Source organism: Pelobates fuscus, chromosome 1 (assembly GCF_036172605.1).
Source record: "Pelobates fuscus isolate aPelFus1 chromosome 1, aPelFus1.pri, whole genome shotgun sequence".
In the NCBI taxonomy this organism is placed as follows: domain Eukaryota; kingdom Metazoa; phylum Chordata; class Amphibia; order Anura; family Pelobatidae; genus Pelobates; species Pelobates fuscus.
The window spans coordinates 353,155,971-353,176,382 of NC_086317.1; the positions used below are offsets into that span (position 1 = coordinate 353,155,971).

Genomic DNA, 20,412 nt, shown 5'->3' on the forward strand with positions numbered 1-20,412 from the left:
GACCGAAAGTGGTCAGCTTACACTCTCAGCCAATTACAGCCACCCATTGCTGCTAGGGCTAATTCTTCCTCTTTAGCCTGAGCTGCACAGGGGGATGAGCTACTGGGAACTCTCGTATAACATTAAAAGCTTAAATGATGGCACCAAGGGACTCCAGACACTGTAGCCACTTCAGTGAGATTAAGCAGTTACAATGGCTACAATGTTACTTTAATTGCAATACCAGGTTAGCATACTTTCCAACATTTGAAATGGCCGTAGAGAGACACTTTCCGGGGTTGTGGCTGGAGATGTGCCAGAGACATGTTCATCCCAGGACATTGAGTTGACTTTATAATTTAGTGATTGTAGATTAGACAGGATTTAGGCCCAGGGCAGTTTTTACTTTACTTTTTCCTTACCTAACTTCTGTCGTGACCACAGTGTAAGTGACTAACCGCCAGGTTTACACTGACTGTCTGACACTTTGAAGGGTTTAAGAACACAAGTGAAGTCAGTGTAAACCCAGAGGTTATTTACCATTTACGTGTAATGGTGGTGGTAAAGGGTGGCTGCTTCCCTAGTGTCTAGCAGGGGAGCAAGCAGTGTTTCTGTGCTCCAATCACTGACATGGTGCAAATACAATCACATGGGGTGTAAGGACAGATATCACACCACATCCTGCGGGTGCTAAGAGTGAGAATAATATATAGGGAGCAGGTGAAAATAGATCTTTTGTAAGATACATTTTCTACATCTATCCCAATCATTACTACTAATGAACGAGACTCATTATTCAGATATGATCATGATCACATAAAGACAAGTAGTTCAGCTGCAAAGTAATGGTTTTCAGATCTCAGTAGACCCAATTAGAATATTGATACTTCTCTAGATGTGTTAATTACTAATCACTAAATGCTGCATGATGCATACTTGTGGAATACAGACCGTAAAATGGTGCATTTGGAGAAACATACAAATGGTGATGGCTACATTACTGAATAAAAAGGTCAACTTCAGCAGGTTGATGTTCTCTCTAGAGATCATTAACTAGGAATAACTCGTCTCAAGAAAAGAAAAAAGAACTATCACAAAACAGAAGTGGAATACATTAAAAGTAGCACTACAAATATAAATGTATTAACATACACCGTCTGGGAACCTAACACAGGAAAAGCAAACGCAAAGTTCAGCAAAGTAATAAAGAAAAAAAAAAAAAAAAAACTTTTAAATAAGTTACAGAACACAGAATGATCAATTACTTCCTTTATAAAATACAAATAAACCCGAAAAATGTAAAAGGAGAGCGAGATAATGGTTAGTCCATTGACTCAAAATATATATTTTTTAAATAGTGTGTACCAGGGGAAATATTTGTAATTCCATCATCTTTCCTCTCCAATCCAGTAAAATAGAGGGTTTAAAAAACAAACAAACAAAAAAAAAACTTAATCTGTAATTACCAGCTCAGTGGTAGTGGGTAAAGCCAAGGCTGATGAGATATGACCATTTCACATTGCACAGTCCTGTTCTCCCTGTTAATCAGATTATATTAGCTATGTGAGCAGCATTGTTTGGATAATGTTACGGGGCTCTGCTTCTCTCCTTATACATACCTCCTTATATCTGCAAAAAGGAGCAGATATAAAAGTGTCAACTTATGTGCCACGGTTTGTTCATTAATTTATGCATTCTAGTAAAGGATAATGAGGAACATCAGTAATGTAGATTTTATATATATTATTTTAATAGAGTGGGGCAGTTTATCTTGTGTCTATAAGAACCGTAGACGCCTCATATTCAGGCTTTGCATATAGTGTCTGAGGGAACTCCAGAATCTGCATACATTGACAAGCAAATCAAAACAATTTACAATGCCTTGGAGAACCTGATTGCATTCTATATCCTAACTAGAGTGGCTGTATATCACAGACTCTTGGATTATTCTCTGCCAACCAGAGCTTTATATCTGCTCAGAGAGGGTCAGAATGTTTTTTTTTTTGTTTTTTTTTTTTTTGTTTTTTTTATAACTAGTGTATCTACTGATCCTTTTCCATTCTTGGGTAATATCAAGAAGAACACTTTTTCAAACAAAGTACATCTTAATGACAATGTGTCAGATGCATTCCACCCAAGTGTCCCCATGTCCTTCTGTTCCTCTTTTCTATTGTAATAGCCCTCTTTTCTACGTGCTCCAAATTGTTAGTGTGTCTGAGTGTATTACAAAGCACCACAGCAATAAAACCCTCAGTAATAGGTATTTAAACTACAACAATTTGTTTAGAAATCAGACTGTGCTAGTAAGATACATTTATTCTGCTTATTAGCAAGTAACTTAAAATATCTCATAACAGCCACCAATTAGAAATGTTGAGGTAGGCACATGTAACTATACAGTTGTGCTGAAAAGTTTGCATACCCTGGCAGAAATTGTGAGATTTCGGCATGGATTTTGAAAACATGACTGATCATGCAAAAATATTTATTTTATTGAAGGATAATAATCACATGAAGCCATTTATTATCACATAGTTTCTTGGCTCCTTTTTAAATCATAATGATAACAGAAATCACCCAACTAGCCCTGATCCAAAGTTTACATACATTGAATGTTTGGCCTTGTTACAGACACACAAGGTAACACACATAGGTTACAATTGCAAGCAGGCTACATACTGAGCCCATGGGGAGCAGAAAAAAACTGTTAAAAGATCTGCGTAACAAGGTAATTGAACTTTCTAAAGATGGAAAAGGATATAAAAAGATATCCAAAGCCTTGAAAATGAAAGTCAGTACTGTTCAATCACTTATAGTAGTGGAAAAATTCAAGGATCCCTAGAGCCAATGTCATGTAAACCAAGAAAGATTTCAGCCACACCTGCCAGAAGAATTGTTTGGGATAAAAAGAAAAACCCACAGGTAACCTCAGGAGTTTAATAGGCTGCTCTGGAAAAAGACAGTGTGGTTGTTTTAAGGAGCACAATACGACGCTACTTGAACAAAAATGAGCTGCATGGTTAAGTTGCCAGAAAGAAGCCTTTACTGTGCCAATGCCACAAAAAAGTCTGGTTACAATATGCCAAACAACACCTTGACACGCCTCACAGCTACTAGCACATTGTAATTTAGAGTGACGAGACCAAAATAGAGCTTTATCGTCACAACCATAAGCGCTATGTTTGGAGAGGGACAGCCGCTAGAGGCACTTGCGTGATTCTCACTGTGAAAATCACAGTGAGAGCACGCAAGCGTCCATAGGAAAGCATTGTAAATGCTTTCCTATGAGACCGGCTGAATGCGCATTCAGCCGAAAGGGAGGATCGGAGGCGGAGAGGAGGAGGAGAGCTCCCCGCCCGGTGCTGGAATAAAGGTAAGTTTTAACCCTTTCCTCATCCCAGAGCCAGGCGGGAAGGGGTCCCTGAGGGTGGGGGCACCCTCAGGGCACTATAGAGGTCCTTTAACATTTATTCTAAAAAAAAAAAAAAAATCTTTAAATGTAAAATAAAAAAAGCTCTTTAAATTCATATGTATCTTCCCCACTCAGGTTACATAGCAGATGAATGCTGGTTTTACATGTATTTTCTGATCTCTCTGAATTTGCCAAGAAAGGTAATGTTGGAAGCCTTTATATAAGTGTACAGTACAAGTACATAAAAAGAGTAAAAATTATATTTAAAATAGTACACAGGATACTACAAATTTATGTAATAGCGTGGGTTAGTCCTTAATTTGACCCATACAGTTACATAGAAGAGGATTCTTGACACCACAGCCAATACCTCAAACACACCCAGGTATGTTTGGTGTTCTAGCGTGGGTATGAGGCCTACAATTCCCCAGCAGTCTATATGTGGGAATATTTGAACTTCCAAGGTAATCCAACCTGTGTCCCAGCAGTGGAACCTGGAAGCATTTTTGAAAATGGTCCTATTAGTTATAATGGTAACACTTGCATTATATGTTAACTAAAACATTAAACATTAAATGTCAATTTATTGAGTTACATAATTAATATGATCAGGATACAAATTGGCACCAAAAACTGATTGTAATGCAGTGAAACTTGGAACACATATTAGGCTAAACCAATATGGACCAATGATCCCGAAATGTGATGTGATTTAAAAAATGAACAGAGATGTAAGGGAGGGAAATGTTTTTGTGGTTTCCCCCCTCTCCCCTAGCTCACTGTATACGGTAAAATATATATGATGGAAATGTGTACATAAAATAAGTTGGAAGCATTACCTGTCTTCTCAGGTGTTAGTATTGCTTTAGTTGGGTTTTTAAGGATGCTGGGAGAATTTAAGCCATTGCAATACGGAGTGAGTCTCGCAACAGGACTATATGGAAAAGACATGGAAACAGGAGTGGAAAAGAGACTCCTCCATCTGCCAGCTAAATATAAACAAAAAAAGGAACAAAAAATTCCAGATTAGTATTTTGTGGCTCGGGACAGTACACAAATCAGGATGTTACTTTTAACAGAGGTGAGGAAAAGCGTAAACAGAGTACACAAATATAGAGAATAAAAAAATATATTTTATTTAAATTATTTTTTAATCCCTGTTCACAGCACAGATCTGCAAATATGCGGTTACCATAACAAACTCAAAAAGTCATAAAGCAAAATGCAGATAGGCAATGCACATTTTAACATTTTTGTTTGATTACAAACACACAATTAGGTTAAAAAAGGCCATTTTTGGAAGGGAGGAAAAGCTGATAAACTACAGAAATGTGAGCAGGATATCTGCTGTTTGATTTTGCTATGTATGCATCTTTATTATTCTACACGCCACCTTGATAGTGTCACATAAACCAGGTGTTTTCGTTTTTTGTATAAACCATGGCATGAATAATTTGCTTCTTATTATAAACAAACACCTACTTTGAAATTTACAAAATATTAAGAAAAGAAAAAAACAGCTTAAAAAAAAAAAAATATATATATATATATATATATATATATCTTGTACCTAGGTTTGATGTAACACTGAGATAGCAGAGTACAATAACTGTATATTATCTCTTTACACATGTACAAAATGCCAACCAAATTAGCAGACTTTTTTTACCCAGCTTGACCAGGAGTAATCTTCCAATCTCTATATATCATTATAATCATGCTTTACATTTTAAAAGGATACATACACAATAATTAGAGAGGGGAATCGTCATAAAAACGTTCAAGAAAATACATTAAAGGGACACTCCAAGCATCTTGTCTACAACGCGGGCAGTGTCTTTGCACCCACCCTGAGTAATTTGTCAAACCATTTTAGGACAGTCCAAACATTTACCAGGGTCCTTTCGGGTCCCTGCGGCTACAGAGCCAGCTTCCATATTCTCCTTGTAGGAGAATAAAGTTTGCTCCCCTGAGCGAAGTAGGGCCACACTTATTGGTTTAAAATGCCAGCTAAAACATCTCATCAATGTGCAAGGTCCTGTATCGTTCAATGAAGATATGTTCTGCAGGTGTTGACCAGATGCAGCATAGGTGCACAGCTAACCCAGGTAAGTTGTCAACCCATTCTAAAAAAATTCTTTAGGTGCACACCAATGGGCACTATAGTGGCCAGTTTTTCTTTTATCCAGGGACCACAAACTGATTGCCATTTATGAACCAAGAGTTATATGCAAGTCATTCTAACATGCATATTTTGTTGATCAGATTTAAGGAATGTCACTCCATGAAAAGACTCTATATAAATGTTAACTTTGATAATTAAACATTTTTCTTTTTAAATTTAGACATCTATGAATGATATAGTTGCAGAAAACATTATCTAAAACAGTATGCTATTTGTTACAACTATATAACAATTTCAGAAATCAGAAAATAGAGATACATGCCAGATTAACCCCCCATTTTTTAATTTTTTTAAAGTAATGCCATTAGTGTGATGAAAACCAGATATGCATCACCAGGGGACAAGAAATTTGAGGGACTATCTGGTGGTCATATTTAAAACCTCAGTTTTTACTTCCTGTCTAGCAAAAAAACACTATCTTAATTAAAGGGGGTGGGGGGGGGGGCAATATGTGCATTTTAAGGACTCAAAAGTAGCGCTTTTCTCCTTTTCCTTCTAACTATTTCTAATTGGCAGTTGATTTGCACTCAAACTTTTATATTCAAAACTACTACACACACGCAAACACACACATCCCCTAAGTATCTCCTCCCTTGAAGTAAAATGTAATTTCTTAAACTGTTAATACATTCTAGAAAGAAAATGATCCTCACAAGGTTCCTTTATGCCAGTTCGCTGGATTTTCTTCTGCTCTCTGAATCTCACTGAAGAGAGGCATTCGATGAGATATCCCAGCCACTCCTTCAATCAATCATATTTTTACTGGATTATTAGAACATGAGAGGTTATGCATGCAAGCTGTAAATAAAATTTGTGACTATTTATTCCATTGGCAGAATTAATACGAGGAAGGCCTTGGCACCTTGAATTTTTAGGGTCATGCAAGTGTGACTAAAAGGTTAACCCTTGACGGTCGTACAACTCCCACGATACTTTGAAGCTGGGGATTTACAATTTGCTCATCTTTGCAGAGTTATATTTGTGAGCAGTTTCTCTATGTTTGAACGTAAGCATGTTTTTATATGGAGTAGGTGTGTGAATTTGGGTGTAGTGTTGATGTTTGTGTGCAGGGTGTATTTCAATGTAGTTTGTGTGGTGTTGCCGTTTGATTAAAGGGGTGTATTTATATTAAATGTTGGTGTTTGTAACGGAGCTCCCTGTACTCCGGCTGGGTACCTCCGCCAAGGACCGCTTCCTAGCTGGAACAGGGGACAAACCTCAGCACTCCTAGTTGCCGTGACTTGACTGGGGTCCTGGAAACGAATGGTGAACTCACTCTATCCACTCCCAGGCACTGGACGACACACAGTCCTGGGAGCTCTAGTCCTTATAAGGACTTTCCCTGATGAATCCTCCACACTGGAACAAATTGGAGAAGTGATTAGCCCTTTCCCCTCCCAGTAACCCCACAACACATAGTTCTGGGAGTACAAGCTGGAATATACATTTCTGAACACACAGACCAGCATGAGGATAATCCCTCACCTATGCTTGGGAGATAATTGAGTAAGGAACTGTACAAAACTCATTATCTCCAGGCACAAAAAAAAAAACTAATTTCACAGACATTCCAAAAGTACCTTTAACTACATGAAAACCCCACAAATGTTATATCATCTGATAGCCCCGATCTGGGTGACCAACATATCCAAACATCACCCAGATCAGTTCAGGGATTCGGGATTTCCATGGAAGTCAAAATTTGACTGACCATACACAAGGCTCCTGCCCAAAATAGTTCCAGGGAAAAAGTGGTAGCAGTCGGTCAAGTTTAGTAGTTTAACAGAGAACATACTACCAAACAGAATCCATTGCTATACCGTAGAGCTTGTTCCCTTCATCCAGAAAAACAATCCCACTGAACAGTGTCAGTTTTCAGTTCCATGTACTCGACGACCAAACACTGCTGCCTGGGTTCGTGCGAACAAGATGGCCACCACCCAGAGGAACCATTAGAACACTGCGGTTAGGATTGTTACAAGGTATCCATTAGCCCCTTTCTAGCCCGCATCCGCCCCTTTCTTGCACCAGATACTACCAAGGAGCTTGTCCATGCTCTAGTAATTTCCCGCATGGATTATTGTAACCCGCTCCTGATTGGTCTTCCCAAAAGCCGTACTGCACCCCTACAGTCCGTAATGAACGCTGCAGCTAGACTGATTTTCCTCTCTAGTCGTTTCTCTCACACATCACCCCTCTGCCAGTCCTTACATTGGCTTCCTGTATGCTATAGGAGTCAATTCAAGGTACTAACTCACACCTATAAAGCACTGAACAACTCTAGCCCCTCTTATATCTCCTCACAGATCCATAGGTATGTCCCTTCTCGGTCTCTCCGCTCTGCCCGGGACCACCTCCTGTCCGTTGTCCGCACCCGTACGGCCAACTCACGCTTGCAGGACTTCTCGCGGGTGGCTCCTTTCCTATGGAATAGCCTGCCTACCGCCATCAGACTCTCCCCTAGTCTTGCATCTTTTAAGAAGTGCCTTAAAACCCATCTCTTTAGGAAAGCTTATGGCCTCCAAGACTAACTCCTACCTCACATACCTGTCTCTTGCCCTCTCCTAAAGGGCAGCCCACCTTATTTGACTGCAAATTCCTGTTCTAATGTGTTTTACACCCCACCTCCTATAGAATGTAAGCTATATTGAGCAGGCTCCTCTTCAACCTATTGTTCCTGTAAGTTTATTTGTAATTGTCCTATTTATTGTTAAATCCCCTCCCATAATATTGTAAAGCGCTACGGAATCTGTTGGCGCTATATAAATGGCAATAATAATAATAATAATTAGGCTTAACAAGCTCCCAGGTGGTCCATAGTTTGTGCAGCGGTTCAGTTCCCGAACAGCATAGGGGAATCACACAAACTAAGCCAGTTAAATAGTCTTTTACAGGTTTCCCTGCAGGGCCCATAGTCTGTGGACAGGAGGCTGGCAAGCAGACTCTTCCAGGAGCTTGTGGCAAACTCACATGGAAAAGGGAGTTTGTCACAGGTGTGTTTGAGTGTAGTGTTGAAGTTTGAATACTCAGATGTATACACTTGCACTACCACATGCACAGATAAACACAGATAAACACATACACATTTAAGCTGCAGAGTATGCTGGTGAGATAGCAGAACTCCTCTGGTGGATAGGAAAAGTACTTGAAGAAGAGGTGAGAGTAGAACTTTAAATACCCTTACGTGTAATGATAGGAAACAAAAACAAAAAAAATAGGACACGGATAAAAACCAATAGTGTAGTATGATCAAATAATATGGAGGAAGGATACAGATGCACACTATTTAGAGATGCAATGTAGCTCCAACATATGAACTTAAGCAGGACAATTCCTGCATGTGGATGTAGGTGCAACTTTTGATAGTGGCTTAATGCTCCACGAAATATACAATATAAAGAAAAATCAATATAGCTTAGTATATTAAGATGATACTAAATTAATGAATAAAGAGCCCCAAACTGGCTCCTTTTTATTAGCCTTTTTTTATTATTATATCCAAAAATGAGGACTACATAAGTAATTCTTTTGATTAGTCATATCGTCCTCATGTTAAGATATATTGTTGAGCAGCATCCTCCCTGTTGGAGTATGGAATGGAAAAAGAGAAATAAATAGTACAGACTGCGATGGAAACTAGTAGTAAGAATATGAGAATGTACTTACAAGACATTTGCTCAATCCACAAGATGTTCCCTACTAAAGAAACAGTATTTTGCAATAAATGCAAATGAAGGTCCAGAGTTGAAGATATATACGATCCAATTAAAAACAAAAATGAACGGTTTGAGAAAGTGTTTCACTTTTAATTAGGCTTTATCAAAGTAAGTTCTGTACAAATATACTCACGCCGATACACATGCACACTGACAAATACATACATACATAAAAGTTATAATTTAAACATTTTTATTCACCCTTCTGATCCCATAACTTTTGGGTACAGGAGGTTGGCTACCTTGGTGAGACTGCTGGCTGAGGTTGATGCTCCGTGGGATCCTGCTTAGCTTGCTCAGCTTTCACTGTAAGCTGTGAGAAAGTAACCCGAATTCACGTCCTCCCAGTACTGGTGATCTGACAGGAAGCCAGTCGCACCATTAAAGGGCCCCAGCTCCTGAGTGGACCACCTATCAGGTCCCTGAATGCAACTAAGAATGGCACAGTCAGTGGTGGACTTACTGCGGTCACAGGGGTCATAGCTACACCCAAGCTCGTCACTCCATGGGGCCTGTCACTCCAGGACGCCGCGCATTCAGTGGCCCATAGAGTGGCACATGCTGTTAGACATATGTCTTAAGGGCCCTGGTCAGTGCTGCTGCGCTTTACAGCGTGACTGGGTCCCCTGTAATGAGATCAGAGTGCTGGAAGGAAGTAACTGCGGCCGGACACTTCCTCCCAGTTATCACTGAGAGCCGCAAGAGAAGGAGAGGAGGGAGTCAGAGTGGGAACTCTGACTCTCATTATACCTGAGCCAACCACTGGACCCCAGTGAAGTCACCCTCCCGCACCTAAAAGGTAGGAAACAGGAGGGTGACTAAACATTTTGCATGTGTTTGTGTATGTATGTATGTATATGTCTCTGTATGTATGTGTGTTTGCATACCTGTTTGTCAGTGTGTGCCCTATGTATCTGTATGTGTGTCACTATTTGTATCTGTATGAGTGTCATTTGGTGTATCTGAATGTTTGTCATTAAGTATTTGTGTGTTTGCACGTGTGTCAGTGTTTGTATCTGTAGCAGTGTCGTTCTGTGTATCTAAATGTGTCTATATATCTGTATGTTAGTTTGTGTGTCTGTGTATTTGCGTGTGTGTCAGTGTGTGTATCTGTGCATCTGTACATATGTGTGTATCAGCATGTGTATCCATGTATGCATCTGTATGTGTATCTGCATGTCTGTCAGTGTACGCACCTGTGTGTCTGTGCAACTGTCACCCCACCACACACACAGTCACCCGCCTTCACCCTGCCACACTCACAATAACTCCCCCAATCCGGTCACTCACCCATGTCATACTCACCTCCCATCGCCATGCCATACACACCCTATCACACTCCCCTTCTCTCACACTGTCACACTTACCCAATCCTGTCACACTCAGTCTTCATCTCTCTGTCACACTCGCCCCCTTTCACCCTGCCACACTCACCGTATCACATTAACCCCTCCAATGCAGTCATACTAATCCCCCTCCCCAACCATGCCACACGCACCCTGAGGGGCTGTGAGGCGTGAATGTGACATATGACAGGACTGGGGAGGGGGTGAGACATATGGGGGAGCCCAAGGCACTTTTTGCACCGGGCCCCATGGTTTCTAATTACGCCTCTGGGCACAGCCAAATATTCTTACACCTCACAAGTAAATGGTAGCAAATAGTGGCTTCCATATATCTTTTGAATAATCTTTTCAATATTCTTCTGGATTCATATTAAATGAACATTCCACTGTACGCGGAAGTGAGCTGTATATGGTTCCAGGAGTGCTCTGGGCCCTCCTACCTCCACTCCCAATAGAAGTAGTCAAACTGATTTCTGACCTGGGGACTCCAAGTAAAACAAACAATTCTGAAATGGCTTCTTTTGGGGGGACGGCCAGAGCACAGTGTGTTGTAGTAGTCACAGGGCCGTCTTTAATTTTGATTGGACCCTGGGCAAGCATTTACTTGGGCCCCCCTGACTACATATAGATACGCACAAATACACTACCTGACACACACACGCAGATACACACTGACCGCATATAGATACACACAAGAACATACAGATACACACAGACTACATATAGATACACTGACACACACACACACACACAGACAGACAGATACAAACACTGGCATACATGCAGATACAAAGGTACACACACTGACTTCATATAGATACACCGACACACACCCTGACACACATACAGACACACAGATACACAACCTGACACACATGCAGATATACAGATACAAACACTGACACATACAGATACACACACACACAAACACAAATGGACAACATACAGATACAGAGACACATTCTGACAGACGTACTGACACAGACAGCAATACGGAAACACACATACACAAAGACATACTGAACCACACAGACACTGACGGACTCACACACACACAGACATACAGATACACTGACAGACATACTGGCACATATACACACAGACAGATGGACATACTGAAACACACAGACACTGACAGATGCACACATAGACATACAGACATTCTGGCACACATGCACACAGACAGACTGAAACACACATACTGTCACACTGACAAACACACATACACACATACACTGACAGACATGCACACATACATACATACTGAACCACACAGACACTGACAGACACACACAGACATACAGATACACTGACAGACATACTGGCACACTAACACATACACATACATATATACTGACACACACACACACTCATGCAAAATTTGATAACCACCCTCCAGTTTCTTACCTTTTCCTGGAGGGTGGCTTCCCTGGGGTCCAGTGGGCTGGCTGGGGTGGCTGGGAGTTAAGCTCTCCCGGCCTGGACCCCTCCAGAACAGCTTCTTCCTCCCGCGCGGCTCCTGTTTCTGTGGGAGGAAGTGACGCGCGGCTGTCACTTCCTTCCAGTCGGCTGCCGGAAAGCAAGGGCCCGGTCGCGCTTTTAAAGCCCGACCGGGCCCCTGCTGACACAGGCCCACCGGGTGGTCCTAAGTGCATGGGCCACCCGATGGGCCCCCATAGTTTGCGGGCAGAGGGCAGACGGAGCAGCCGTCTTGGGCCCCCCAGCAGGGACAGGGCCCGGGGCAGCTGCCCCGTTTGCCCCGCTTTAAAGACGGCCCTGAGTAGTCATGGTGCTTTAAGTGTTCTTTTAAAGATTTTGTTTTATTTCTAAAACAAATAATCTTGCATCATAACAGAGGTGCAAAGTTATGCATAATCTGGTGAGGAATGCACAAGAAATACAATAAAGAGAAAACAATAAGTAAAAAAGGAATTGGAAATAATTATAAACAAGTGACTATGGAGAAGCATGAAATGCCAGGTAGCAGCTACTGAGTATTGTCATGCATAAAAGGGGTAATTATGGGGCAAAATATAATCTTATCTCACATTTTGGGCACCTGTTTTCAAGCAGGATATTATGGAGCTAAAATGGTACAGAGGTAGACTATAAAACTCTGCAGGGAACAGTTAGATTTTAGTTATGCACAAAATGCTAAAAAACTAGGTAGGATGAGATAGCGTTATAGAAATATATAAAGGGCCAGTACAAACAACGCTCTGATTACCTATTCAGTAAAGGGATATTATAGTGGCAGGAATGCAAAGCTGTATTTCTGGCACTATAGCCCCCCGCCTTTTTTTTGTTGTTTTTTTAGTTTATATTACTTACTGACACTATATCTGGGTGTCCGCCATATACTCACCAGGGCATACTCACCACATATATTTTATATATGAAATACTCAAAACAATTGCATATATTTAAAACATTAAACTTTAAAAATCAAAGCCAAACAATAATTATTAATAATATATTACATGCTATAAAAAAACAAACTGAATTTCTGACACCATCAAATTATTGTGATTTATGGCTGTGTGACCAAAAAAATGCAAACAATGTAACACGGACCAGAATATAAACCCTGAGATTTGAAATTTCTTTGTGTGTTTTCTCTAGTTAAGTGCAACAAACAATGTTTCATGTTCGTAAACATTTAACTGGGCTGCCACTTATTTACATAGAAGGTTCAGCTTATTTCTTGAACAAGGACAAGCTTTCCTTCATGAATACACAATAGAATGCATTGTGCTGTAACAGACATGCAAAAGCACAAGACATTACAGAAACAGCAATACAAGCACTTGGCAATGTGGTTCAGATGGATTGATTTATATATTTTTATATATATATATATATATATATATATATATATATATATATTTATATTAGACTTTACATTTATTTTTTAGCAATTAAAAAAAATATATATCTAAAATACAATCTTAACTGTATGCTAATAAAATTAATTTAAAAATATATATACACACACACACACAATTTATTAAAAATAAAATAAAAAAAGTTATAATAATGTAATCAACGATGCACTTTAAAATCTAGGTTTACAGCGGTTCATGTATGCAGTGCTTGTAAATTGTCCATTTTACCCACTACTCAATGCGTTGGTGCATCGTGCAGTGCCTTTACCCGATGCTCTGTACTATCTACTTATCTATACAGTTAAAACAATTGCCAGGTTAGCGGTATGTTTATCTGTGTACAGTTGGGCAAAGTTGCAACTAGACCCCCCAAGTACACACAGTACATATTGCAAGATTGTGTAAAGTAATATTCTATCTATTGTACATGAACGGTTGTTCGATAATACGCAAGAAGTTTAGCGGACCATCTACTATCAAACTTGAATGTATTATGTAAGTTTTCTACTGTCGCAATATGTAATCAATAAAAATCTATATATTGAAAAAAAAATCTAGGTTTAAATGTTAATGGGATTGAGCAAAAATAGAAAATGTTCCCTCATTAACAAAAATTAAGTGTTTGTTTTTTAAGTTTATAAAGTACTTCATAATTAAATAAATATTATTTTGGTAACATAGAGCCCATAAAAAGAAATGTGAAATGAGCTTTTCACATGGTTACACAGCGCCATGTTGTTACAAAAGTTTTATCAAGTGGCACTTTATTCCTAATCTGTTATTTCATTTGTGTGGTCATTATGTTCTGTACCCTATGGATTACTCACGCTGAGCGGATCAATGACTTCCGACTCTATTAAAACAAAGCTGCCAAGAAATCACATTTGAAATAATTCATATTGAGCTACTAAACCAAAAAAGAAACATGTTTAACTGATTGAATTCCCAGAGCTTTGTTGTAATCACTTGAATGTTTGCCAAGCCTTTAACCATGCCTGTATTTCTGCCCACTGACAAATCCCACACAATGCACACAAACTAAAGAGCATTCATAACTGGGCATAATAACAGTGAGCTCATGCTAGAAGAGCAGGTCATTGTAAAAGACAAGACAAGACGGTCATTTAAGAACAATAATATAATCACTAATACAATTTAAAACATTTAAATAAATAAAAAATCTTCAATGACCGCCTTTTTAAAACCACAAAATACATTTCTGAATTGTTTTGAAAACAAAAATTGTAAAAATTAATTTAACTGTATGGTGTAAGCTGCATGTTTATTGTTCATCACAAAAAAAAAAATGTATAAAAGAAAAAAAATATATACAAAAAAAATAAAAATGTTTCTACACTAAATCTTAACCGCCACCGAATCTCTTTGTGAAGAAGTAACATCCTGTTCAGACTAAGTTAATAACCGCATCAATTGTATGTAATCTGTAAACAAATGCATGACGTCTGATGCATCTTGCAAGATCAGGAACAGATTAAGCATTCCATCTTTAAGCCAGTTTTCAATCCAGGTTTAGTCACTGGTTTTACAGAACAAGCTGCCAATACTGAGCTAGATACCACTATAGCAGGGAGACACAATCATTAGGATGACAACTCTTTCCACCTTACTCACACTGGGGATAGAGGAGATAAACTGAATCAGTTCCACAACAATAACAACAAATACGTGGTGTGGAGATACAATGGAGGTGTCCTGTTGCACAGAGATGTTAATTTCTAGGTTTAATTTTACATCTTACAAATGTAGACTTACTAAATATAACTGAAATAAACATAATGAGAATTATGAGAAGTGGCAGTAATATTTACCAATATTCATCATGATATACAATCTTTATTACAGCACTATAATTAGAGCCGTCATACATACATATACACATACACACACACACACACAACCCGGGTATGGGCAATCAAAGATCTTTGCCATTTTGCAGGGGGCAGGAGGCTCTCAGCCTCACAAGCGGAGGTTGATCCTCTCATTCGCGCGAGCCCCACGGCAACCAATCAATTCCACATGGTGCCAAGGCTTGAGAAAAGAGCCTTTACTCAGAAGTGAAGGCTGAGAGCCCCTACACAACCACCATACCAACAGGGAATACTCTAGGGTACATGTAAACAACAGGAATTGGGAATAAACGTTTAAAAACTCCCATGTCCTACCCCACAACATCTTTCACATACACTACAAAACACAGAAACATACACTGCATCCCTTACACACACGAAAAAACACATACTACATCCATTATACACACATGTCCTCCCTTATGAGTATGAGTCAGTGTGTATCTGTGTGTGTATGCATCTGTGTGTGAGTCAGTGTGTATCTGTGTATGCATCTGTGTGTGTCAGCGTGTGTATCTGTGTGAATAAGTCAGTGTGTATGTGTGTATCAGTGTGTGTATGCATCCGCGTGTGTCAGTGTGTGTTTGAACTACTGTGTATGGTGTGTATCCGTGTGTATGAGTCTGTGTGTATGTATATGTGTAAAGTGTACAGAAGGATCAGTCCAAAAAGAGTCCAGTAAAACCTTTGGATGAGAACAATCACAGTTCTATCTGAGGTAGAGAAATTCAGATGGAAGGCACCTTGACCCAAGGCTCAAGCTACAGATGACCGGATGTCCAGTCTTTTTTTACTTTCATGTTATGCTTTGAACTTTTAGTCTAGTTTCAGTGTCTGACAAGTACGCATAAATTATTTACTTGTGACATTCAGGGTTTCTGAGGAGACAATCGCAGCTTCACCCTCAGTCCAACCCTTTTTTTTTTAAATATATAACCATTGAAATATTCTTAGTTCTCTGAATTCATTTTATGGTACAAAGAGCCTTCAAGCATCCTGTTTTTGTCGCGCAAGTCACAAAGTACTATATAATCTTGTAAGCTCTCCCAATAAAGGGGAAGTAATATTTGAATCACAAGTGTCTGGTCTGATTTGATTGCTTCACCGAACTCGCTCGAACATATAACAAATTGGTTTCCCCTGAACATATTTTTGGGTAACTTTTTATCCCTATCAAATTGGTGACGGAAATCCCGTGAATGACGGTTCACTGATCCGCAACTGGAGAATCTGTGCCTCTCTGACTGAACTAGTGCTGCATCAAGGCAAGAAAAAGTGTTTATTGTTCTACACATTACCTTCACCAAATAATAGATCCAGGTGGTGCAGTAGACATTGCTTATGTAGATTTCAGTAAGGCTTTTGACACTGTTGCACATAGAAGGCTTATCAATACATTGCAATCTTTGAGTTTGGATTCCAATATTGTTGAATGGGTAAGGCAGTGGCTGAGTGACAGGCAACAGAGGGTTGTAGTCAATGGAGTATATTCAAATTATTCATATTGGACCCATTCTCTTTAATATTTTTATTAGTTATATTGCAGAAGGTCTGGTTTGGTAAGGCGTGTCTTTTTTGCTGATGATACTAAGATATGCAACAGGGTTGATGTTCCAGGAGGGATAAGCCAAATGGCTAATGATTTAGGTAAACTAGAAAAATGGTCAGTATTGTGGCAACTGACATTTAATGTGGATAAGTCCAAGATAATACATCTTGGACGTAAAAACCCAAGGGCAGAGTACAGAATATTTGATAGAGTCCTAACCTCAACATCTGAGGAAAGGGATTATGGGGTGATTATTTCTGATGACTTAAAGGTAGGCAGACAATGTAATAGAGCAGCAGGAAATGCTAGCAGAATGCCTGGTTGTATAGGGAGAGGTATTAGAAGTAGAAAGAGGGAAGTGCTCATGCCATTTTACAGAACACTGGTGAGACCTCACTTGGAGTATTGTACGCAGTACTGGAGACCGTATCTTCAGAAGGATATTGATACTTTAGAGAGAGTTCAGAGAAGGGCTACTAAACTGGTTCATGGATTGCAGGATAAAACTTACAAGGAAAGGTTAAAGGATCTTTACATGTATTGCTTGGAGGAAAGACGAGACAGGGGGGATATGATAGAAACATTTAAATACATAAAGGGAATGAACACAGTAAAGGAGGAGACCACATTTAAAAGAAGAAAAACTACCACAACAAGAAGACAGTCTTAAATTAGAGGGGCAAAGGTTTAAAAATAATATCAGGAAATATTACTTTACTGAGAGGGTAGTGGATGCATGGAATAGCCTTCCAGCTGAAGTGGTAGAGGTTAACACAGTAAAGGAGTGTAAGCATGTGTGGGATAGGCATAAGGCTATCCTAACTATAAGATAAGGCTAGGGACTAATGAAAGTATTTGGAAAATTGGGCCGAATGATTCTTTTTTTTGCCATCACATTCTATGTTTCTATGTTTTACTCTCAGAGCAGTGCTTACTCTTTGTCCGGGTAAGTTTTGGACTTAAAAATTGTCGTTTCCCAGTTTGCTCTCCTCATGCCTCCAAATGTTACCCTAAAGAGATGTATGGTGATAAATCCATCTACATTGCTTCCCATGGATTTAAAAGAGGGAGTAGTGGTGATTCTGATCTTTTTGTAAATTCCCTGTCACCAGACGGGTTAGCTGAAGCCCAGGTACCCCATGATTGTGCAGCATAATGGCACAAGAGACAGCAGGTTTTTCACATGTCATTGAGTCTCCATTGTCTAATCCAGACTGAGTTTTTTTGTAGATGACTCCAGATATGCTGATGAGAAGGGCAATTTCCACACTGGATATGCTGTAGTCTCTGCACACAAAGTAATTAAAGCTGAACGACTCACCCCTCACTGCTCTGCACAGGAAGCTGAGCAGAAAGCACTTACTAAAGCGTGCAATCTGGCCTCTGGTAAGAAAGCGAATATTTACACAGACTCTCGCTATGCCTTCGGAATAGCCCATGATTTGGGGCCTTCATGGCAGGCTCATGATTTTCTCACCTCAGTAGGAACTCCAATAAAGAACTCTGAAGCTGTGAGTGCACTTATGGATGCTATCCTGCTACCTACTCAAGTAGGCATCATCAAGGTGGAAGCTCACGTGGCGATCACAGATGAGGTCACAAGAGGAAACCACAAAGCAGACGAAGCTGTCAAGCAAGCAGCAATCCAACTTTATCCTTCCACAGGTAATACCTTACCACAGGTTGTCCTTCCAGAAAAGACTGTTGACTACAATATATTGTTGGGCCTGCAGAAGCAAGCAAACAAAGAAGAACAAGATCTCTGGAGGAAACATGATGCAGAACCTGATGATGACAAGATGTGGAGAAAAGGTAAAAGACTGTGTTTACCATGAGTATTGTACCATATCATGGCTCAAGTAGCCCATGGACCCACACATTTATAATACCCATTGGGTGGCACCTAGGTTTACTGTTGCGAGCTTGCATGATTTGTGCTAGGAATAACCACGGACAGGCTGTCAAAACACCAGGTAAACATATCCCAAGGCCACTTTACCCATTTCAGAGACTGCAGATAGACTATATTCAACTGCCTAAGGTAGGAGTGTATGAATATGTGTTGGTGTGCATTGATCTCTTTTCAGGTTGGCCTGAGGCCTACCCTGTGTCGAAAACCAAAACAAAGGTCACAGCAAGTAAGCTTCTGAAGGAACTGATATGTAGATACGGGGGACCTGAAGTGATTGAAAGTGACAGAGGTAGCCATTTCACTGGGGAAATAATGCAAGAAATAATGAAGACACTAGGGATCAGTCAAGCCTTCCTCACCCCTTACCACCACCAGAGTAGTGGGAAAGTAGAAAGGGCAGCCTAAAGAATAAAATTGTAAAAGCCATGCAAGCGACAGGGAAGCCTTGGACTGAATGCCTTCCCCTAGCACTCTTCTCAATGAGATTCACTCCTCAGCCAAGAAATGGCCTATCCCCTTTTGAGATTTTGTTTGGATGTGCCCCCAAGACAGGACTCTATTGCCCCCAGACACTCCAATTACAACATCGTAGCATGACCTCCTATGTCCAGGCCCTCCATAAGAAGTTAGGACAGGTGCATAAACAAGTGTTTGATTCTATTCCAGATCCAGACTCCAGTTCTACCACTCATAAGCTACAACCTGGAGATTGGGTAGTGATAAAAAGACACGTAAGAAAATGGCTTGAGCCAAGATTTGATGGTCCCGTCCAAGTTTTGCTATATAATCTTGTAAGCTCTCCCAATAAAGGGGAAGTAATCTTTGGATCACAAGTGTCTGGTCTGATTTGATTGCTTCACCGAGAGTGCTCGAACATATAACAATTTGGTTTCCCCTAAACATATTCTTGAGTAAATTTTTATCCCTATCAACGTCTATGGAGTAGTGGGATCCGTATGAAAGAGAAAAGACAATCTAATAGTGCAATAAAAACCAAATAGGTAGTAGCCGATAAAAGAGGTCTATATGGTCCTACTCACATTTTTGAGAGCTAAAAACTAGCTCTAATATAAACAGCTTAAAGTGGTATAATCCTCACTTATGGGATACATGAGGGAGTGTTGCAAGTAGATATCTCGTCAGATGGGGACCATATGCAATATAAAAAAAAAAAAACCACAATAGAGCTTACTGTGATTTAACCAGGAGAGTGTATAAAAATACCAAATGGTTCCTCGCATGTAATTTGGCAGACGCACTGCTCAATGATAGGGCGCAAGTGGTAATATCCCCACCAAGGATTCTTTGGAGTAGTATCTCTCTGTAACAAGTAAAACTCAGATGCCAGGTAGTAAAATAATAAAAATGGTAAAAAAGAAAAAATGGCTAACTCACAACAAAGAAAGTTGCCAGAATATCTTTATTAAAATACAGTTAAAATTTCCACAACGCGTTTCTCCCCTTAGGGCTTTCTCAAGTGGATAAAACATATACATATATATCATTGTGTGTATGCGCCTCAGTGTTGATCTGTGTGTGTTTTAATATGAATCAGTGTCG

The 20,412-nt window shown here is 39.7% G+C and overlaps 1 protein-coding gene across 2 annotated transcripts in view; it reads right to left on the reverse strand.

Moving 5' to 3' along the window:
* Nucleotides 1-20,412, reverse strand: part of SLAIN1 (SLAIN motif family member 1) — a 68,051-nt gene that overhangs the window by 15,939 nt on the left and 31,700 nt on the right. Inside the window, exon 3 of one of the 2 annotated variants that reach the window (XM_063425824.1) lies at nucleotides 4,231-4,380. The exons of the other annotated variant lie outside the window; for it this stretch is intronic. Coding sequence (XP_063281894.1) covers nucleotides 4,231-4,380 — 150 coding nt within the window. The remainder of the gene's footprint in view (nucleotides 1-4,230; nucleotides 4,381-20,412) is intronic. 2 annotated transcript variants of the gene reach the window in all.